Source organism: Podarcis cretensis, assembly GCF_951804945.1.
Source record: "Podarcis cretensis genome assembly, chromosome: 10".
Classification (NCBI taxonomy): Eukaryota; Metazoa; Chordata; class Lepidosauria; order Squamata; family Lacertidae; genus Podarcis; species Podarcis cretensis.
The window spans coordinates 49,676,256-49,696,669 of NC_137179.1; the positions used below are offsets into that span (position 1 = coordinate 49,676,256).

Sequence of the window (20,414 nt, forward strand, 5' to 3'; positions counted from 1 at the left end):
TCGAGGTCGCTCCGCCCCGCCTCTTTGGTACCAACGAGATGTGGAGAAGGAAAGACAGAACTGCCTCCGGCTGCTTCTTTTGTACCAATCACCGAACGAAGCGAGGAGAGGGCGGAAAGGCGGAAATGAAGAGGGGAGGGGAATCAGACGGTATCCATGGCACTAGAGGCAGCAGGCAAACTAAACTGCGCAGGCGCCAGATAAGGCCGAGGGTCCTTTCTATGGTAACCACAGAACTACCTTTTTTCGCAAGGGGAGTTTTACGTCACTGCTCTGTGGCGCGCGGGATTCTGGGAAAGGAGCGCGGCGCTCGGCCCGCGGAGTGACGGCTGGGGAGCGCGAAAAGGCGGGACCAAAGTCCGCGCAGGTGAGGAGGCTGCGGGCGCCGTCGATTGACAGGTGGGGCGGCTGCCTGAGGGAGGGAGTCTCGGGGCCGGCCAGCGGCGAGGGTGGCGGGGACTCTGGGCCGGGGAAGGCTCCCCTTTGGCAGTCTGAGGCCCGAGGCCTTCGAGAGCCCCCTTGAAACCGGGGCGGGGGGCGGGGGGGGGGAGACACACCAAACAAGATTGCGCCATTCTCACGTTCACTCTTCGGTTTGACTCGGAGGTAATTTCCCAGGGAGGTTTCTGTCAGACTCCCGTCGTCTTACGCGTAGCTGTCGTATCTTTATAACGAACTTCGCCTTGAATTTAGTGAGGGGAACATCGCCTCCAAGTCTGTCCAAGCGCTGTTGCTGAAGAACGAACTGTTACGTGTCTCTGAACACGTGTCTGTTCTATTCCTGTATACAGCAGGAGGGGTGGGGGTGGAGTGGTCAGACCTCTGCAGTTTGAAAAAGAAAAGAAAAGTTTGGTCCAAGGGCACTATTTACAGGGTAATTTACTTGTTGGGCACTGTTTTGCCAGAGGAGCTTATCCAAAAAGAAAACCATGCATGCATTAAAGCCAGGGAGTGTATACATTAAAACTTCCTTCCCACTCCAAAAGTCCATATAGGTCGTTAAAAGCTAAAGTTGCCTGCTTTAAAAACTGTGTTTTTGGCTGGCAGCTGAAGATACATAGCAATGGCACCAGGTGAGCCTCTGCAGAGAAAGCAATCCCTTGCCACTGTGCAATGATTCATTTTGTTATTTATTTATTTATTTATTGAAACATTTCTGCCCCATCCTTCATTGAAATGATAAAAGGTACAGTAAAGGGATCCCTGACCATTAGGTCCAGTTGTGACCGACTCTGGGGTTGCGGTGCTCATCTCGCTCTATAGGCTGAGGGAGCCGGCGTTTGTCCGCGGACAGTTTTTCCGGGTCATGTGGCCAGCATGACTAAGCCACTTCTGGCGAACCAGAGCAGCTCACTGAAACGCCGTTTACCTTCCCGCCGGAGCGGTACCTATTTATCTACTTGCACTTTGACGTGCTTTCGAACTGCTAGGTTGGCAGGAGCAGGGACCGAACAACAGGAGCTCACCCCATCGCTGGGATTCGAACCGCCGACCTTCTTATCAGCAAGTCCTAGGCTCTGTGGTTTAACCCGCAGCGCCACCCACGTCCCTCGTTGAAATGATACATCACTATAAACTCTGGCCAAAACAACTATGAGCAAAAAAAGTAAATAAATGGAACCTGTGGGTATAGGGTATATTATAGGGCAGTATACAAATGATGATGGTGATTGTAATAATAATAATAACAATAATAATAATAATAAGGACAATAAAGTCGCAGCAATAATTATGGATCAAAATCCGGCCAGATGGTTGACATCCCCCACCCTTGGTAGCATAGGTTGGTTTTTAATTGGCACTGAAAATTCATTGGTGTTGGTATTTTAAGGGGCTTCTGGCAGTTTTCACCATTTGTAGTTTAAGAAAGAAGAAAAGTATGTGGAGTACTCAACAAATGTAAGGTGCAATGCAATAGAGGGGTGGGTTTAGTACATGATGGTTTTATTGTGAAAATAAGACACACACCCCAACTTTGCATGTTAGTGGACTGGGCATATGTTTAATGGTCTAATTTCCTGTGGCTCTGTATAATTCAGTCTAGTTTCATTATTTTTTTAGTAAGGGGCTTTTAGAATGATAGTAGCCTACTTTTCCCCACTAAATTTATCATATCATCAGATGATGTTGCTTATTTCAGTACTCAAGCACTTTTCTCTTTTTTTCTTTCCTTAATCTAGTATCTGCAAATGTTTGTTAGTAGCCTGACATTTCCCAAAACCTTTTAAGTACCAAATGACTTCACCAAATAAAGCAATAGAGTTACAGATGCAAATAAGACAAAATGCAGAAGAGTTGCAAGATTTTGTGAAAGAATTAGAAAATTGGGAAAAGGATATTAAAGAAAAGGATTGCAATTTACGGCAACAGAGTGGAGTTCCAGTCAAGGTAAATTCAGTTATCTGATACTAGGATTGACAGGGATGCTTACAAGTAGAAATATGTCCTTTTTAAATTTCAAGTGAAACTACAAATAAATCACTTGTATTACTGATGTAGTTTTTGCCATTTTGTGCTTAGCATGTTTGTTTGGCGGGAAGTCATATACTTAGGTTTCCTCTTTTACAAAGCAAAAGGAGACTCTTTGTAAACTCTGAAACATTTAGGTCCTAACTTTCAACAAACAATGATGCATAGTGTCATTCTTTTCAAGATAGAATCATATGTAATATTGCAATTGTTTCCCCAGCTTAAGCAGCTCCCTTGCCATTCACACCTGGATGAGTCTTCCATCAGTGCATTTGGGAATATGCATCCTCATCAATGGCCAATAAATCTGCTTGTGTACTGTGGGAAGTAGAAAAGGGCAAATCAATTTATTTATTAAGTTTTCTGATACGGAATAACAACCTTTTCTGATATTTAGGATTTACCACCAATTCGAAATGAAGCTTATAAGAAAAGGAAGAAAAACAAAGTTAAAGCCATCTCTAAGAAAACTACTGAAGAAAATAAAAAGAATAAGATAAAATCTTACGATTATGAGGCATGGGGGAAGCTTGATGTGGTAAGCTGAATCTAGTTATTAAAAAGCTAGGAAAAATACAGTGTTTTGTTTTGTGGGATTTAAGTATGTAACATTAAAGCATGCTATGAAATTTAAAAAATACAATTACAAATTCAAACATCATTTTTTTAAAAATTTACACCTTTCTCTTACTTAGGAAGAGTCCAGGGCAATGTACAGCAACGATGTGAACAAAATAATGATAAAAGAACCATAAAACATATATACAATTTTTAAAAAAAAACTTGTAGCAAATTATTTAAAACGGAAATACATGTGTTGCTCAATAGAACACCTCTTATTTGTAAAACTGGAAAGGTCAAGGCAAAGATAACTGTTTTCATTTGGTATCTGAAGGCCATCAATGGGAAACATTGGAAAAATCATTCCAGATTCAGGGACCTACCATAGCGAATTCCCTTCTGCACATCTCTTCATCCTAAATATTGTTGGGGACCTCAAGCAGAGCCCCAAGATCTGTAATCCATCACTACTTTGAATCACGTCTGGTATTATACAAGTGGCCAGTGCAGAGCTTTTAGGATAGGTGATCCCATCTTACTGCCTCAGTCAATAATCTGGCAGTAATATCCATCACTAGCTGTAGCTTCTGGACCCTTTTCAAGGGTAGCCCCATAACGAGTGCATTGCAGTAATCCAAATGGGAGGTCACTAGAGCATGGGTTACCGTGACTAGCCAGCACTGAAAGAAAACTCAAATACCTCCGAAGGTTCAACTAAAGAATATTACAGTTTATTGGTGAAACATATTGTCTGTATGTTTTATTAGACTGTAGTCTAATTCATGAGATAATTAAGATGGACATAGATGAATTAACATTTCTGATCTGTGCTTATCCAGTTAAAACGAATAAATGTTGCACAGGAGCACCGTTGTCCAGATTACATTCTTGTACCCTAGCCTAAGATTTTAGCTAAAGTAAATTTCACCAAAGGCAGATTTAGTCACAAGAAAATGTATTTCTGGGTTGTCTTAGGGCATTCTATATACTGTAGAAAAATGTTGTAGATTTCTAGTTGTAACATGCGACGCTACAGACTTCAGGAAGGGTGGGTGTGTTGGGGGGGTGGTCTGCTTTCATGTAAAGCATTTATTTCACATTTAGTGAGCACATTGTGGAGAGGCTAAAGTAAGTTTTTAATATGGGGAAGTAACCCAAAATATGACATCACTCCTTTTCCCGCACTCTGAAGTGGTACAGACCCAAATTCTACCACCTCATTCAGTGTATGTATAAACAGGCTGTCAATTATAAAACAGTCAGTAGAACTAAATTAGCTTAAGTATTCAGGCTTAATTTGAAGGAATGGGTTTCCACTTTTTCCCTTTTCCAAGGGAGCATTTCTAAAATGCTGTAACTTGAGCTCTAGAGCCAAAACCCAGCTGTATAAACAAGTGCTCAAAGCTCTCTCCCTTATCAGTCCATGAAGGCTGATAATGACGGATGACCTTGTCCACTCCAAAGTGGAATTTCAAAAAAATACTTCCCAGAAATTCATTTCTAACATTCCTTCTGAAATGGCTTTGGGCAGAAAAGTTTTACTTTCAGAAGCAGTTACTCCATTTTGTGATATTACTTTAGCTCTGATAACGGAAATCTTTATTTAAAAAGTGAAAAGACAGTTTGCTTTAGCTGGTTGGATAGGAGTTGGGTGAAATACGTGGATGAATGTTAGTGATATAACTAATATTTAATGAGACATTCACTGTTTTTTACTACTTTGTTTATTCACCCTTTAATTTTTTTAATTTGTAATTTTCTTCAAATGTGTGTCATTTCAGGATAAGATACTTGAAGAACTTGATAAGGAAGATAGCACCCATGATTCAGTGTCTCTAGAATCAGATTCTGAAGAAGATGGAATACACATAGACACAGAAAAGGCTCTTGCTGAGAAAGAAAAGGTTATTTTGGTCTTTCAGAATGAGAGACACTTTTGTTTTCTCCTAACACCCTTTAGGATGCACCTTCAGATTAAACCTTGAAACCAAGAGATTAACTCCAGACATTTTTGGATATTTTACCATGACTCATTCCTTATCTAATTATTTTAAGACGTGTTATGGGCAGCATGGTGATTTGATCTTCTTTTGTTATATTGATGATCTTCTTGCATTAGGCAGTTCTGAATTGTGGTATTTACTTACTCTAAATCATGTTCTATTTTCTGTAAAAACAACAAGAAGAAGGAAACCCAACCTAGTAAAAGCTATAGATGTTTTGGAAAATTGGTGACAGTCACACTCTTCCGTCCTGCTCAACTCTTATCTCCCAGTGCAGGTTGTGTGATTGAAAGTGAGGTCTGAAAACTGCTAGAATTTGTGGTTACGGAAGTCATTTATAAACAGAAGTGTGAATTGGGGCTAGAGAGATTATGAATATGTGCCATCTTCCCAAAATTTTATTATATTATTTATTTGCATTTATATTCCTTTCCTCATTTTATCTTCAAAATAAGCCATGGTGTAGGTTAGGATGCAAGTGAGTCTTGCTGAGGTCTTTTTCAAGGGTTCCATCTGAATAGGGTTGAACATGGGCCACAAAATCCTGAAAGCTGGCAAACACAATTCCCAAGATGCAAGAAAAGTAACATTTTGGGGAGGGGAATCAGTTTGAAGTATATTCACATGACTGATCACTATATTTTGTTTAACAGGGTAATAATTATTTTAAGCAAGGAAATTATGATGCTGCAATTGAATGTTACACAAAAGGAATGAATGCAGATCCTTACAATCCTGTTTTGCCCACAAACAGATCATCTGCTTTTTTTCGACTGAAAAAGTAAGGCTTGTTTTGGATACTTTGGTATTTCAGGATTTCTTTAAGCATTCAGCTCCCCCTCTCTTCTTTTTCAGTAGCCTTGTTTTGGTTTTAAACCTGTCAATGCTCAACCATTTCAGTTTGCCATTTCATTAATTAACAAAGAAAATGGGAAATTAGTACCTTATCAAAAGCTGGTATTGATGCTCAGCATCCTGAAAGTGCAGAGGCAAACATTTCTGAAGTGGTCCCATTTTATGAGCATTGACTCCTTGAAGGGGGTGGTAGGAAACATCGGAGTCGCATGCTGTGTCTGCCCTGTCAGACAGTGGGGGACAGAATATACTGAAGGGTATAATATAGCTGACAGTCTTGCCCAATTCAGCACCTGTGCAACTTTAGAAATGTTCATACCCACATTTCTGTGAATTGCATGGGTTTCTGTTTGCATGCTTTTAAGGAACATGCATTTGGGATGACAAACCTACAATATTGTTGCAGGTATTCTGTGGCTGAATCTGATTGTAACTTAGCACTTGCCCTAAACAAAAATTATACAAAGGCTTATGCCAGAAGAGGAGCAGCTCGCTTTGCTTTGCAAAATTTTGACGGTGCTAAGGAAGGTATGTTGGATTTTCTGTTTCTGTATGTTTTATATTCATTCGTTTTGGCTCTCAAAGACATTGCTCAGCCACAACTCATTTCATCCTAGCCATTAACCATGCTTGCTGGGGCTGATGGGAGTTGTAGTTCAGCAACATATGCGCTAGATAAATAGGACCTGCTCTAGATAAATAACTTTCTGGTTTATGGATTGACCTAGTGGTTTGGCCATATACCAATTTCAGCATTAATTATTCAATTTGCCCTGCCTCTGAAGCATTCATAGAAGAGTTCAGCCAATTAATTAATGTATACAGCATCCTGAGAAACTTCTCAATTGAACAAGATTCTGGGAAACAACCATATATTATTAATTTTAAGTAAAATATGCTGTATCTCAAATGTCATTGGACATTATTGGTTTGTACAATCTTAGAAGAGACTTCTTATATTTGTTCCCCTTCTTTAGTGTCTGTAAAAAAAAATTACATTGGAGAAATGACTTCTTTTAAAAAGGTCATTTTGCAGATTTTCATTGAACTTTACTCCATCTGCAGTTAATTTTGGTTAAATATTTTCATATTTACATGCCCCTGATTCTGTAAAATTAACAATATTGTCTTAGATTCATGTTTGCTGAAGTTGAAAATCGCCCAGGGTGAAACATAATTACAAACTGTTGGAGAATAACAGTTTTCTGAAATGTGATGAGATCTGTTTTCCGTCTTCCCTCAAAATGAAGTCTAGAGACTGTGATACCTATTGATGAAATATAAATGTGTTTGGTGTTATCTTCTAGTTTATGTAGTTGGGTAATAATGCTATTAAATTTTGGGAGGTTACTTTGAGAACTATTTACTTACTTGTTTTGCTTTTAAAGTGAGGTATGCCAGTGCATTTCCTATACAGGAAGCACTGCTGATACGATTAGCAAGCCGTAGCTTACATTATTCCTAAAGGTTTGCGCTTTTCACCCTATTAATGTACATTTTCATGTCCTGCTGTCAGATTACGAAAAGGTTTTGGAGTTGGATTCAGAAAACTTTGAAGCAAAAACTGAACTTAGGAAAATCAAACAGGTAAATAATTTAAATTAACCCAAAGAACATGATTTTATTTTTTGCTATGTATTATAAATGTTTTGCATATCTTATGTCTTATATTAGGCTCTCCTGTCGAAAGAAGGCTTCCAAACTGAAGAACCAGATGTCTTTACCAACATTGAAATAACAGAACAGAAACAAACTGAGGCGGAACAGCTAAAGCAAAAGGCTATGGCAGAAAAAGATTTGGTAAATAGAACATATAATGTTTAAGATAGTTGTGGGAGTTGTGGTGGAATATTATAGTGGTTCAGAATTCATTGCATTGTGGAAGCCTTTTTGCACAGTTCTGCACCATGCAGAACTGGAACCCACGTCTGTGACAAATGGAATTAGTGTCTAGTGTTTAGTTAGTTGTGTGGTTTCTTTAAAGCGACCAAGTGTTAAAACGCTAGATTTACATTATTCTGATGTAGTTCCAGCCCTGGCCCAGCTGCTATATGATTGTATTGTGTTGCCATATGCCAGACATTCTGAAATCTGCATTGCTGTCTGAAAAAGCGTACCCTATCACTACTTCTATTCCCTTCTTTCACATGTAGGAGTGTGTGAGATATTGAATAAAGCCTTAATTTTTGAAGTGTTGCTCACTTGTATGAAGATGCAATTGTTGATGTATACACTGTTTCTCTTCCCCAAATATCACAGGGAAATGGCTATTTCAAAGAAGGGAAATATGAAATAGCAATAGAATGCTACACACGTGGAATAGCAGCAGATGGCACCAATGCGCTTCTTCCAGCCAACAGAGCTATGGCCTACCTGAAAATTCAAAAGTGTGTGCTCTTGAACTTGCAATTCCGCATGATCTGCGTATTTTTTTAGCATTTAAATCAATTCTGTCTTTTGAAATCTTTTTTAAAATACATATTCATAAGCAAAGCTTTTTGCTAATTGCACTCTAATCAGTATCTATTAAAAAACAATCTTAATTAATGTTCATATAACACACCAATAAACAGTACAACACAACATTTTGTTCCCATAAGAACATTTTGTTCCCATAGTGGAGATTATGTCATAGCTTGGGTTGGTCTAATGCTGTTTTGCACTTCACCGAACTAATCTGAAAATGTTTTTTTGTGTGAAATTAAAACTTGTGTACATAAGCAAGTAGCTAATGTAAGCACTACTTTCATATGTTACAAGAATGACTTAATGGAGGAATTCAGAGCTACGATCTCCTCACCCATTCTCATTGCATTTTATTCATCAAGTTTTAATATTCAACCAGTGAAGTAGAATAAAGTATTCCTTTAGAGCAGAGCTTTCCAAACTGTGTCACAACACATTAGTGTGTCAGCTGCAGTGTGTAGGTGTGTCACGTGAACGCTCCACTCACTCCTACTGGGGCTGGAAAGGGGTTAGTTTAACCTCCGGTTTGCTAGTAAAATTGAATTACTCTATCGTGAAATGATGCATGTCTAAAAAGTGTGTCATCAACATTAAAAGTGTGTCATCAACATTAAAAGTTTGGAAAGCTCTGCTTTAGAGAAGTTATTCAGGTTCAGATTGGGACTGTAGCTGTTACATTGTCAAGTCCAGAGAGCAACTCTGCTATAAGTTGATACTCTTTGTAACATATTCAACTAAATGTTTTTGAACTTTCCAAATAACAGTAACATAAAGTTTAAATTTAGGCAACATACTGGTTTTTTAATCCAATCACTTCTTTAATGTAATCATATTGAGAAAGGTCTGTTCAGCTCTAGAGATGGAATTACACAGCTTCTAGTAGCATATAATTCTCATATTTGCTCATATGTGACATAAATATGCAAACTTTGGTCAGAATTTGTTGGAGTGACTGTACAGTGGTACCTCGGGTTACAGACGCTTCAGGTTACAGACTCCGCTAACCCAGAAATAGAACCTTGGATTAAGAACTTTGCTTCAGGATGAGAACAGAAATCGTGCTCTGGCGGTGCAGCGGCAGCAGGAGGCCCCATTAGCTAAAGTGGTGCTTCAGGTTAAGAACAGTTTCAGGTTAAGAACCAACCTCTGGAACGAATTAAGTACTTAACCCAAGGTACTGCTGTAGACTGTAAGAAACAATATCTGATGGGATCTGCACTACTAAGTAATCCTTTTAAATGTTTTCTCCTGATGAGATATGAAGAGGCAGAGGAAGATTGTACTCAAGCTGTATTGCTAGATTCCTCCTACTCAAAAGCTTATGCCAGAAGAGGGACAGCGAGAGCTGCACTGGGAAAGCTAAAAGAAGCTATGGAAGGTGGGATTTTTAATGGATGTGTGCTTGTTATCTTTTGATGAAGTTTTTGCTCGGTTGTAATTTCTCAGTGCAACAGCCCCAGTGCACCAACAGCAATCCAGTATGATAGCAGCAAAGCTTGGGCAGAAAGTAACTGGGTTTTTTTAACATCTAGATTTTCTGAGCTACCACGTTTGCCTGATATAGTTGGGCCACTGTAAGGGGGCGCATGGATGTGTTCCTACCCACTTAACCTTTGCCCAGGGAATAGCACTGAAACTTACTTTTATTTCCATAAGGAGACTCTCGCGCTGAAGGCGATGTGGCAGAATCTGGACCCTGTCTAAATTGCTAATTGAGAATCTAATCAATTTGGTATTTGAAATTGGGCCTTGCATCCTGCTTCATTGGAGTCAAGGCTGGTACTGCTGATTCGAAAGAAGTAAAGCTATTTTGCACTGAAAGAGAGCATGAAAATTGCTTCGCTCCCATTTCCTCGCTATTGCTCTGAGTGCAAAATTTCATTCACGGTAGCTTACATTTTAAAAAAGAATGACCATTAGTTACTGTTATTGCATTTCAGTAGTTCATTAATAATTAGATACTTGAGCATGCCAGAGTCATGGAAATCACATTTATTATAGTGGGGAAAGTCGTCTTTGGGAGACTAGTTTGATTCAGTGGGACTTCCAAATGGTTAACGTTTGATAATGGATCATGTCTTAACAATTGCAGATAAATATGTGTAAATTAAGTGTTAAAACTAATTATCGTTACATTACATTAAATTGGTGTTTCTTGATGTAAATTCATCAGATTTTGAAACCGTTTTGAAGCTGGAACCTGGAAATAAGCAAGCAGTAAATGAAATAATGAAACTTAAGAATGTAAGTGTGTTGTATTTCGGTATCTCCCCAGTTACTTCCTTAAATTACTTTGAGTATTTTTCTGAGTTATAAATCATTCCGATTTTCCTGGATGGTTATTTACTAATCTTTTAAAGGAATCAATTGCAAAAGGGCTGTGGACGGGCACGGAATGTCCTGGACTATCACAAAAGGAAACAGAAGCACAAAATCTAGTGAAACCCATTGATAAACCCTTGCATCTTAGATCAAAAGTAAGTACAAATGATGAGGGTATCAGGTGTTTTTACCCTGAGGATAAGGTTAGTGTGAGCAGGGCAAACTTGTGTGGGCTTGAAGTGTTGTAAAGAAGAGGATCAGTTTGTTCAGGAAGGGAAGTTACAGGCAGAATGTTTGCTGGTATGAAATCAAGAGAAATTTCCACAAAGGGTAGAGGTGTGGAAGGAGAGAAAAGTGCATCTTAAGTAGTTTACATGAATCTGAATGGAGAGCCATATCTCTGTCTAGTGGCATAAGAGAGGAAGATACAAAGAGAATTTAAAATATATATATATTAGAAGGTGTGGTCTTGTAAATACTGCCATACACATTTGGGGTGAGATCAATTGATAGGAGGCAGATTCTATTGCTGTGTGTGTGTGTGTGTACTAAAAGGGTGAGTGTGTCTTCCTGTGATTGCCTACAAAAGTTTTATGCCACAAACAACTTCTTAGTATCGGGATTTTCATATTTGCTATGACAGGCACAGGTACTCTTTGAGAATGCACCCAGTTGTTAAAACCTCTGTAACCAACTCCCTGCATGGTTCTGTTCTGTTTAGAAACCCTTGAGAAGAGTAATCATTGAAGAAGTGGATGGTGAGATTCTGCCCACAAATTTGGTGGCTACCCCCAATCCGCAACCTAATCAGTCTGTTTCTGCAAGTGTAGAAGCAACAAATACCTCAGCATCTGCAAAGAATCCAAGCAAAGATGATTTTTCTTCTTCAGCTGATACTCCCAAAGCAAAGCTGTTGAAAATAGAAGAAATCGGAGATTCTGTAACCATAGAGTAAGTACTGATTTTAGTATTAAATATGAACTAGCGGTTTGTTTTGCTCCAAACAAATGTGTTCACAATAAACTATTAACTATTAGCTTACTATGAGTTGTGAATTGACCCATATTGTAATGGGGGTCGGAGGCCTTATGAACGGAATAAACAAATGGGAACTTTGGTAATGATTTTTATCAGCTCTTTTAGTTACATATAGGTTAGGATAATTTTAGCTCAAGACAGTTGATGCTAAAAACCATGGTGGCTTAACAGTGTGTATGTCCTTTTGAATGAATCTTAAAAGTAAAACTACAAGGCTGTTTTTTCAGGTCTAATACATGTTATGTAAGTACACAAATAGAAGAGTTTATAACTTTCCCCTCATATATTTTAGGAAACACTATACTGTATTCAGTGGTGTCCAAACTTCTTTCAAAGAGGGGCAGATTTGAAAGGGCCAACCCCAAAGTTATTGAGCTTTTTTTAAGGATTGCAGTTGTTGATTGTTTTAGGTCTGGGGTTGTTGAACTTATATTAGGATTGAAGTTGCTGAGGTTTTTTTTAGGATTTTACCCCAGGAAATAAACTGTGTGGGCCGGATGAGGCCCCCAAAATGGACTTTGGACATGCCTGCTATATATGGTATACAGTAAACATTTTATTCTTGTAGCAAAGTTCCAACCCTTGAATATATGCCAAATAGAATGACAGATAAATTACAGGAGAGCAAATGGCTACACTGTAATCAGTGTTGAGAGGGTTTGTACAATTGACATTTTTTTCCCCTTTCACATTATGAAATTATAGGGAAAGGCTTTACTTTTCTAGTTGTGAAAATCCCTTTTGATGTTTATAATATTCAGAACACTATGGGCTTAAAGAATTGTTGTTTCTTACCACTTTTTCCCTCAACAAATTAAATGTACCGTTAAATATTTGGTGCATTAGCATTTGGTATTAAGTAAATCTCTAGTTCTGAACTTTTATATTCATAACCAACTTTGTTGCACAATTGTTGAAGCATTTTTACCCTTTAAACATTGCAAGTAAATCTAAAATGTATGTCAGATCAAGTGTAAGTAGTACTGTTGATGTATATAGTCTTCATCATGTATTCAAATATTGTTGCTATTGTTTGCAAGATTAGGCTTTGAAAATGTACGTTGAACAAGATTGTGCAGTTTTCTACGCAATCTACTTAGTGGGGATTAGTGCTGGAACAGAATTCATTCTGACAACATCCAATGAAGTGTCACCAATCATGCACATATATCGATTATATGCAAGCTTTTTGCATGATTGACATAGACTGAATCTTACATTAGGTCTTATCCTGACCCTGTCCTTTACTAGAACAGATTCTGATCTGTTAAGGGGAGTCTCTACCACCATTCTGGATTTTTTGTTTTCTTTTAACCTGGTGATGAACGGCCAGGTGCAGCTTCAAGGTGACATCCAGTTATGTTCTCCATCTTACGCAATGGTAATGCACTTGCAGAGTGGAACTTGAAATTTATCATCTCCTATCTGCAGTCCTCTATGTGCCCCCCAAATATGTCCAGAGGGTCCCCCAATCTTCCAGATCCACTTTTCTTTTGGGGGGCAGCAGAGGGCTGGTGTGGGAGGAGACAAAGTTCCACTGTGTAAGTGCACACCTGCTTGGACTATGTAAAAATTACATACGTTGAATCAGGAATTGCTATAATGTTTCCTTTTCATTTTAGTCAGGCTTTCTTGGGACTCCTGCACAAACTCAGAGAGATCAATTACTACTTCAACAGAGTCCTGTACTCTAAATCAGGGAGTCATAAATGGGTTGGGACCAAGTATCAGAATCAGTTCCTTCTCCATAGCTTGGACTCTCAGATCAACAGCTGAGAGAGGCCCTTCCTATTCTTCCCTCTCTGTCAAAGTTGAGAAAAATGACAACCAGAGAGAGGGCCTTCTCAGTTTTGACACACCGTTTTTGACATACCTTCTGTAAGGAGGCTCACTTGGTGCTGATGTTCTCTTTTAGGTTTCAGGTGCAAGAAAATCTTTCTGTTCACTTTGGCATTTAAGTTTTAGGAATTTTAAATGTTTTGCTGATAGTTCTGTTTTGTCTGCCAATTGTTGTTAACATGTGTCGTATTGATGGGACCCTTTAATTGTGTGAATCACTCTGGAACCAGTTTTGAAGACTGGTTTGAATAAATATAACCGTGTTTTGTAAAACCTGTCTCCAAATAGAGGCTAGGTAATCATCCACTTCATGTCTGCCTTAAATGTTTTAGACCTGTCAGCAAAAGCACTGTGAAAGAGAAACCATCATCTACATCTCAGTCTTGTGATATGAAAAAACCAGCTAAGACAGAAAAACAAACACTTCTCCCCACATTTACATTCCCTGTGCCTCCAGTTCCTGTGAATTCTTTTCAGCTGGAATCAGATTTCAGAAAATTAAAAGGTTACCCAGATCAATTATACGCGTACTTGAAGGTAAGCTTCTTCATGGCTAAGTATGGCTTCTACCAAGTTGTGTAACTTTACAGTGCAGTCTATCTTAACACCTTCCTTTAGGGTAAAGCAATTTCCAACTTGTGATTTATTTAGTTTATTTCATTACATATTTGTTGTTGTTACCCATGAATAGTACCTTTGGGGTAAGTTTTTCCTATTGAAGCTTCAGGGACGTGTTGAGCAGCCTCACTGTCTCAGTCAGTTCATGCAAAGAGGTTGCAGCTGTCTCCAAAGCCAATTCCATTGTGTCCCGTGTGGGGCGTCCCATACAGGTTTTTGGGGGGATAATAGCAAGAGGACGGGGAGCTCCAGTGCTGGCTGTGCAGCCCCATGTTTATTTAGGGATTTGGAGTGGTCTTCCTCTCCTTCACCAGCAGCCCTAAAACCATCATAGGTGCTTCATTTGAGTGCTGACACTGCACTTGGCTTCAGGACTCAACCTTCCACTGTAAGTATTAGAACCAAGCATGTTCCCTTTCCCCTGTGAGTCTCTGTAGCCCTTGTGCTACAGCCCTTGAAGCTCCTGCAGTTCCTTAAAATGGATTTGGGTAGTATTTAGTTGGACACCCATCTTCCACTTAGCGATCTTGGACTGAAAGGAAGCAGGAAGTCACCTGCCTCCTTTCGTTCAACCAAACTCAGCCCCTGCTCTGCTCTCTTCTGCTGATGTTTGCTGGCAATGTGCATGCCTGGGTAATATCTCTATGTCTCTCTCTCTCTCTCTCTCTCTCTCTCTCTCTCTCTCTGTCTTTCTCTCTCTCTCTCTCTCTCCGTGTGTGTGTGTGTGTGTCTCTATATAATCAGAGGTACTTTTGGAGGGGAAAGACGAAATTTCCCCAAGTTACATAAGAAATCCTATCTGTAGCATTGCATGCATCAGCTGTAGTATTGAAAGTTCTTATTAAACTGCATATACTTGTAGAGCTATCTGTGGTATAGGAGTCTTAAAACCCTTAACCTTCAGAGAACTCTTTCCACATCAGCAGGACAGTAGAAGATCCTCTGACCATATGTTGATTACCTTGAATCCTGTTCTTCCTCCAAGGAACTTAGATTCTTTTCTCCCCACCCCCTGATTTTCATTATAATCCTTTGAAGTAGGTAAAGCTGAGAGAGAGCATCTGGCCCAAGGTGCTTGCTGCCGAGCTAAGCAGCAGACTGTGAATCCTAGGTCTCCCCTGTCACAGTCTCTGTACACTGTCACAGGATCTTACAGCATGTTCTAGGCCACACATTCCATTCACACTGGCCCTGGGAGCCTCACTGTCACTTCATATGAACTGAGAGACCTTGAGAATAAATCCAACATTCCCTGATGCTGCCCAGTATGGGGAGAGGGGCAGTCAGTATTAAAAGGAGCAAGCTGTACATCAAGGAGCCGTGTTCCACCATTACTATCACTCTTATTGGAGAACCATGGTAAACTCCCAAGGAAATCCATTGTTCCCTAGAACAGTTTGAAAACTGCTGGGATAATAAAACGTTTTAATTGATTTGATTTTTTTCCAATCAAGCTTTTGTTTCTATAGGCACTGTGCAAGAAAATGAATTCTGATAGTGTGTAATGCCTGCTTTGTTTTTGTTTTTTTCTCAAAGCAAATTGATCCTTCACTTTATCCTAATCTGTTCCAAAAATCCTTGGATCCAGATGTATTTAGCCAAATTTTGAAAATTCTACAGGATTTTTATACTGGGTAAGTTTTTCAGTTCATGGATTTTTAGCTGGAAAATTGAACAGCTGGACTCATTTCCTGGCTGAAAAGCAATTTTCCTGTTTTCCAGAGCATATTTCTGGCTGCTTGTTGTTCTGCCTGATACTAGCAATATGCCAGTACTTGGAATTAGTGTCGCTTGAATAATCTGTAAGAGAAATGATATTTTACAAAGCAATTTTGGGGAAAGTAAGAAAAAAATCAGCAGCAAAGTGTTGCTTAGAGCTGGAACACCTTTCAGAATATTTGGATGAAAATCCATAGCTGACTCACAATACAATGGGCAATAAATATATGGGCACCTTAACAATTGTTCCTTCACTTATTCTGACATCATACCATGCCTCTGAAGAGTGGCGCAAAGTCTAACATGAGACTGTCCCATCTATCCATCCATCCATGTAACTTGAGTGCAGAGGAAGCATCTCATTGTTGACTTTGGAGGCACAGCACAATGTCAAAAAGTCAGCACCTTCTGCCCAGGTTCCAGGTTAATGGGAAATGCAGTACCTGGCTTTGCACTATGCTCTTAAGACACTCAGAATGTCTCTGAAGCATAGTGTGAAGATCAAAACAAGATTATACAAATCCTCTGTATATGCTAGAGATAATGACTGTACCAAGGCTACTTAAAATTTGTGGAACTTTGTCACCATGCTTGCTCAGTTTTTCTTAGGCAGCTGCTTAAAGTGGGTCATTTCAGGTGAAATCAGTATTCTAGAATATCTTGACCTGCCTCAAAATATCATTTTAACGGTGATGCCAAGAACTGAGCTTTGAGTCATATAGAACCAAAGCATGTCCCCTACTACTGAGCAGTACGGACTTAGTTGTTTTGATGTGCTTATGAGAAAGCACAGCATGTGTATTACTATTAGTATTATTAGTAAGACCCTGTATTAATGCTGCACACACAGAAAGGGGGAGTTGAAGGAGTGCTGGCAAGATAAGATCAAGTTCCTCAGAAACAAGGAAATGAGGACTAGATGACTATCAATTTAATGTAATGTTGGTAGGAGGCAAATACACAAAATACATCCATTATCTCGAAAACAGTCTGGAACGATGTTCACATGGGAAACTTTTCTTATGCAAAAATGATTGCTGCTATGCTACTTTGAACAAAATGAAATACCACAGTTGCACCTTAAACGAGAGCAGTTTCAGGATATTGTATACAAAATATTCTTATTTTGGATGCCCATAGGAACATAAGTTCATCAAGTTGCTTTTCTGGATATGTCAAAATTATCAGATTATTGGCAATCGTATCTGATTTATAGCTTGTTGTAGTGTTTGGTTATATAAATTGGTTTTAATACTTGGCTAATTTTATCCATGCATTCTGTTTTTCACTTTTTACTTGAGTTTGATAATGCCATATACATGTCATGAAATTATCCAATCAAAAGAAGTTGTTTATAGGTGTATGTTAATGTTTCCCTCTCACACAGGAAAGAAGAACCTTCACTCATCTTGGAAATTCTGCAGAAGCTGTCTGAATCAAAAAGATTTGATATGGCAGTAATGTTTATGTCTGATTCAGAGAAAAAAGGTAAATAAAATGAAACCATGGGTCACTAATAGAATCTAGTAGTTGGTAGGTTTAGAGATAGGCGTGCTAATTGCACAGTTTGGTTGCTGCAACAAAATCCTGAAAGTGTTGTTTCACTTTTTTTTTTTTAAGAGATTCTATCCAGCATCGTCTGAGAAAATAATTTTCATCACCTGCTTCCCCCACCCCAGCAAAACCTAAAACCAAAATTAGATAGCTTGGGCTTCTGGTGCTGCTGTTGGGTTAGTATAAGATGGAAATGGAAAGTGACTGGATTTCTCTCTCTCTCTGAGGAATCTTAAAGCTCCTGCTAATATTTAACAACCCAATATAAGTAAAATATTGCAAATTGGGTCGCAAAGTACAATGTTGCAGTTCTTTCTTTTGGAGCTTAAAAAACAATTGTTGCATCAGAGGCAGGAGTTCCTGTTCCAACCTGTGTCTTACTTCATGTGCAAAATTTATTTTCTCTTAAGTTTAGAACATTTTAGAAGTGCAACCAGTCTTTATGCAAGTCTGTGGAATACAAATGCTGAGTTGGTCTCATAGGTGGTCAGAGTGAGACAATTGGAAGTAGTTTTAGCTTTGCTGCAATCTAAGAGATGGGGGGGGGGGCAGTATTAGGTATTAGAAATCCAAACCAGTCACCTCTGACCTGCAGTATTAACAATGAATTCTGCTGCCCCCATAGCAGTGAACTACATGATTGTTATAGTCTCCTCTCTCAGCCCACTTGGCAACATGGCGAATAAAAACAGTGGTTTACCGAAGATACTAAATTGTAGCTTCTGATAGGCTGGAAGCTCCTGCAGCCAATCAGAAGCTGCGGAAGCGCTGTCAGACATTCAGGTTCCAAAAGAACATTCGCAAACCAGAACAATCAGTTCCAGGTTTGCAGCATTCGGAAGCCAAAACGTCTGAGTTCCAGGGCGTTTCTAATCCAAGGTACAACTGTATACTGTAGCATTGTTTGTTTGCTACTCTTAGCTTTTGCCCAGCTTTAGTAATACCTGTGGACAACATTGTAAACTACTCAGAGAAATGGATTAAAAAGTAACAAAGCATCACACAACCTGCTTTTCTCCTCTCTGCACCTCTGCCTTTGTTAGCCTGCCCTGCAGCTGATAAAGAACATTTTGAAGCCTCCCAGACTGTGACAGCCCTGCGCTTCTCTTCACCAGCCACTTGCCAGGCAGTCCCTTGCAGAGAATATATATATGAGCAGATTAAAAGGCTTAAGAAATGTACTAATCTCTTTTTTCTTATAGCTGCACATTCGTTATTTGGTCATTTGGAGCAGTCAGGATTGAAAAAGTCTTCTGTTAAACTGCTCAAGACAAGATACGGTATTTAAGGCAAATACCTTTTTGTGTCTGCATAGAAGTACAGCTGATTCTGCACCGTTTTGGGAAGACACTTGCCTTGAGATGATCAGTGAGACTCCATCTAGGAGCATTTCAAGTACCTTCCTTGCACATGAGGATTGTTTGGTCTCCCCATGCCACATCACATGTTTCTTTGGAAAGTCTCCACACTTTCAATAGTAGTTTCCTGGATAGGGAAGAGAGAGGAAAGGCTGGTTTTACATTTACCGCTCCATGCACTGCGCTTTGGAGCCAAGCCCATGAAAAAGAAGCATTTATGTGGAAAAGGTAAATGCGTGTCTTCCGGTCTAGCATGGTACCTCATAAGATTTAGCACGGCGGAACCTATTTTAAACTGGGCTTTCCCCCCTCTTTATTCATATTGTAGAATCAAAGCTGACAATGAGTTGTTAAAATATTTTATAAATTTTGCATTGTACGTATTAATTTGCTGTTTTAAAATATTTCTGTATTTCTGTTCTTATCAATAAACAGATGTTTAATTCCAGGATTCTGAAACTGTTGTGTATGATTACCAATTTCAATGTTTATACCTCTTGTCAGATTTTTCAGGTGCAGATGAGTGAAAATCTGATTATTTTCAACCAATTGCCACCTTGCCTCACTTTCTCCCCATTTCAGTTACTAACAAAGAACATTTTTTCCCTAAGGATCATCAATCATTGTCAGTATCTTCTTTCTGATAATATATATATATATATATATATATATATATATATATATATATATAATATATCACATGGGTTAATCACCCTTTTACCTCTTCAAACACCCACCCTTACTAAGAGGTTAAAACTGGTTATTTTGCATTTTACTGGTGTTAGTTACTGGAATCAAATGAAGGATGTATATTTCTGTATATTCTTCAATAACGTTAGGTGTATTCGTGGTCCTAGATAGTTTTCAATTAAACATTTTGACAAAAGCATTATATAAACACACTATTTTTTTCTTGACACATTTGTTTTATGACATCTGCTCATTTAAAAAATAATTACCAAGGTCTTGCTACATTGATTTCTAACCTATCCACTTGAATCAGGTTCAAATCTAAAAATAAAGCACATTACATATTGTAGCCTGAATGAATTGTAACAAAGTTCAAAGACTTTTAAAAACACATTTGGCCATCTAAAGTCAGCCAAAAGGAGCAGGTTCTGGAAAAAAGCCCTGCTACTACTCAGGCTGAGAGTCCATTTGCTTCAGCATCCTCATCATTTCCCCCACATCTCCAGGTGTGCATCTAGGAGACCAACATTTGGGGCATTAAAACAGTAGACCTTTCCTGCTGTTTAATTGCACAATGGGCAGTTTCTGTGCCTGTTAACGGCTTGCATTGACCCTAACATATGCATTATTCATCAGACAACAACTGGATGGAAATTGGTCCCTGTGAAACAATGTTTGGCTTCCTGGTTATTCAAAATTCTAAACCTGCAGCAGTTAACCAAGTAAATAGTGACAGCCCATTTAAAAAAAAAAGTCACAGAGAATACAGGTTTTATAGGTAGAACAAATGAATTTGTTTTCATTGCCATTTTGTAGACATTGCACGCTGTACCTTATCCTCTAGTACAGTAATTTTCAGACTATTCAGCATGTGTATCAAATGCTACAATGAGCATCAGTTAAACTAATGCTGAAAAATGAG

The 20,414-nt window shown here is 38.8% G+C and overlaps 1 protein-coding gene across 2 annotated transcripts; it reads left to right on the forward strand.

Annotated features, from left to right (window-relative positions):
• Window positions 1-254: 254 nt before the first annotated feature.
• On the forward strand, window positions 255-19,250 carry RPAP3 (RNA polymerase II associated protein 3). Of its 2 annotated transcripts, none has more exons than XM_079994215.1 (17): window positions 255-367; window positions 2,181-2,388; window positions 2,867-3,007; window positions 4,812-4,934; window positions 5,687-5,814; window positions 6,295-6,416; window positions 7,405-7,475; window positions 7,563-7,688; window positions 8,148-8,275; window positions 9,611-9,732; window positions 10,528-10,598; window positions 10,715-10,831; window positions 11,398-11,627; window positions 13,886-14,090; window positions 15,708-15,805; window positions 17,278-17,378; window positions 18,647-19,250. In XM_079994215.1, the coding sequence occupies exons 2-17, from the start codon at window positions 2,236-2,238 to the stop codon at window positions 18,730-18,732; spliced, it is 2,022 nt and encodes a 673-aa protein (XP_079850341.1). In that variant the 5' UTR covers window positions 255-367; window positions 2,181-2,235; the 3' UTR covers window positions 18,733-19,250. The 2 variants fall into 2 exon arrangements, with proteins under 2 accessions (XP_079850341.1, XP_079850342.1); XM_079994216.1 differs by lacking the exon at window positions 255-367 and adding an exon at window positions 588-606.
• Window positions 19,251-20,414: the final 1,164 nt, after the last annotated feature.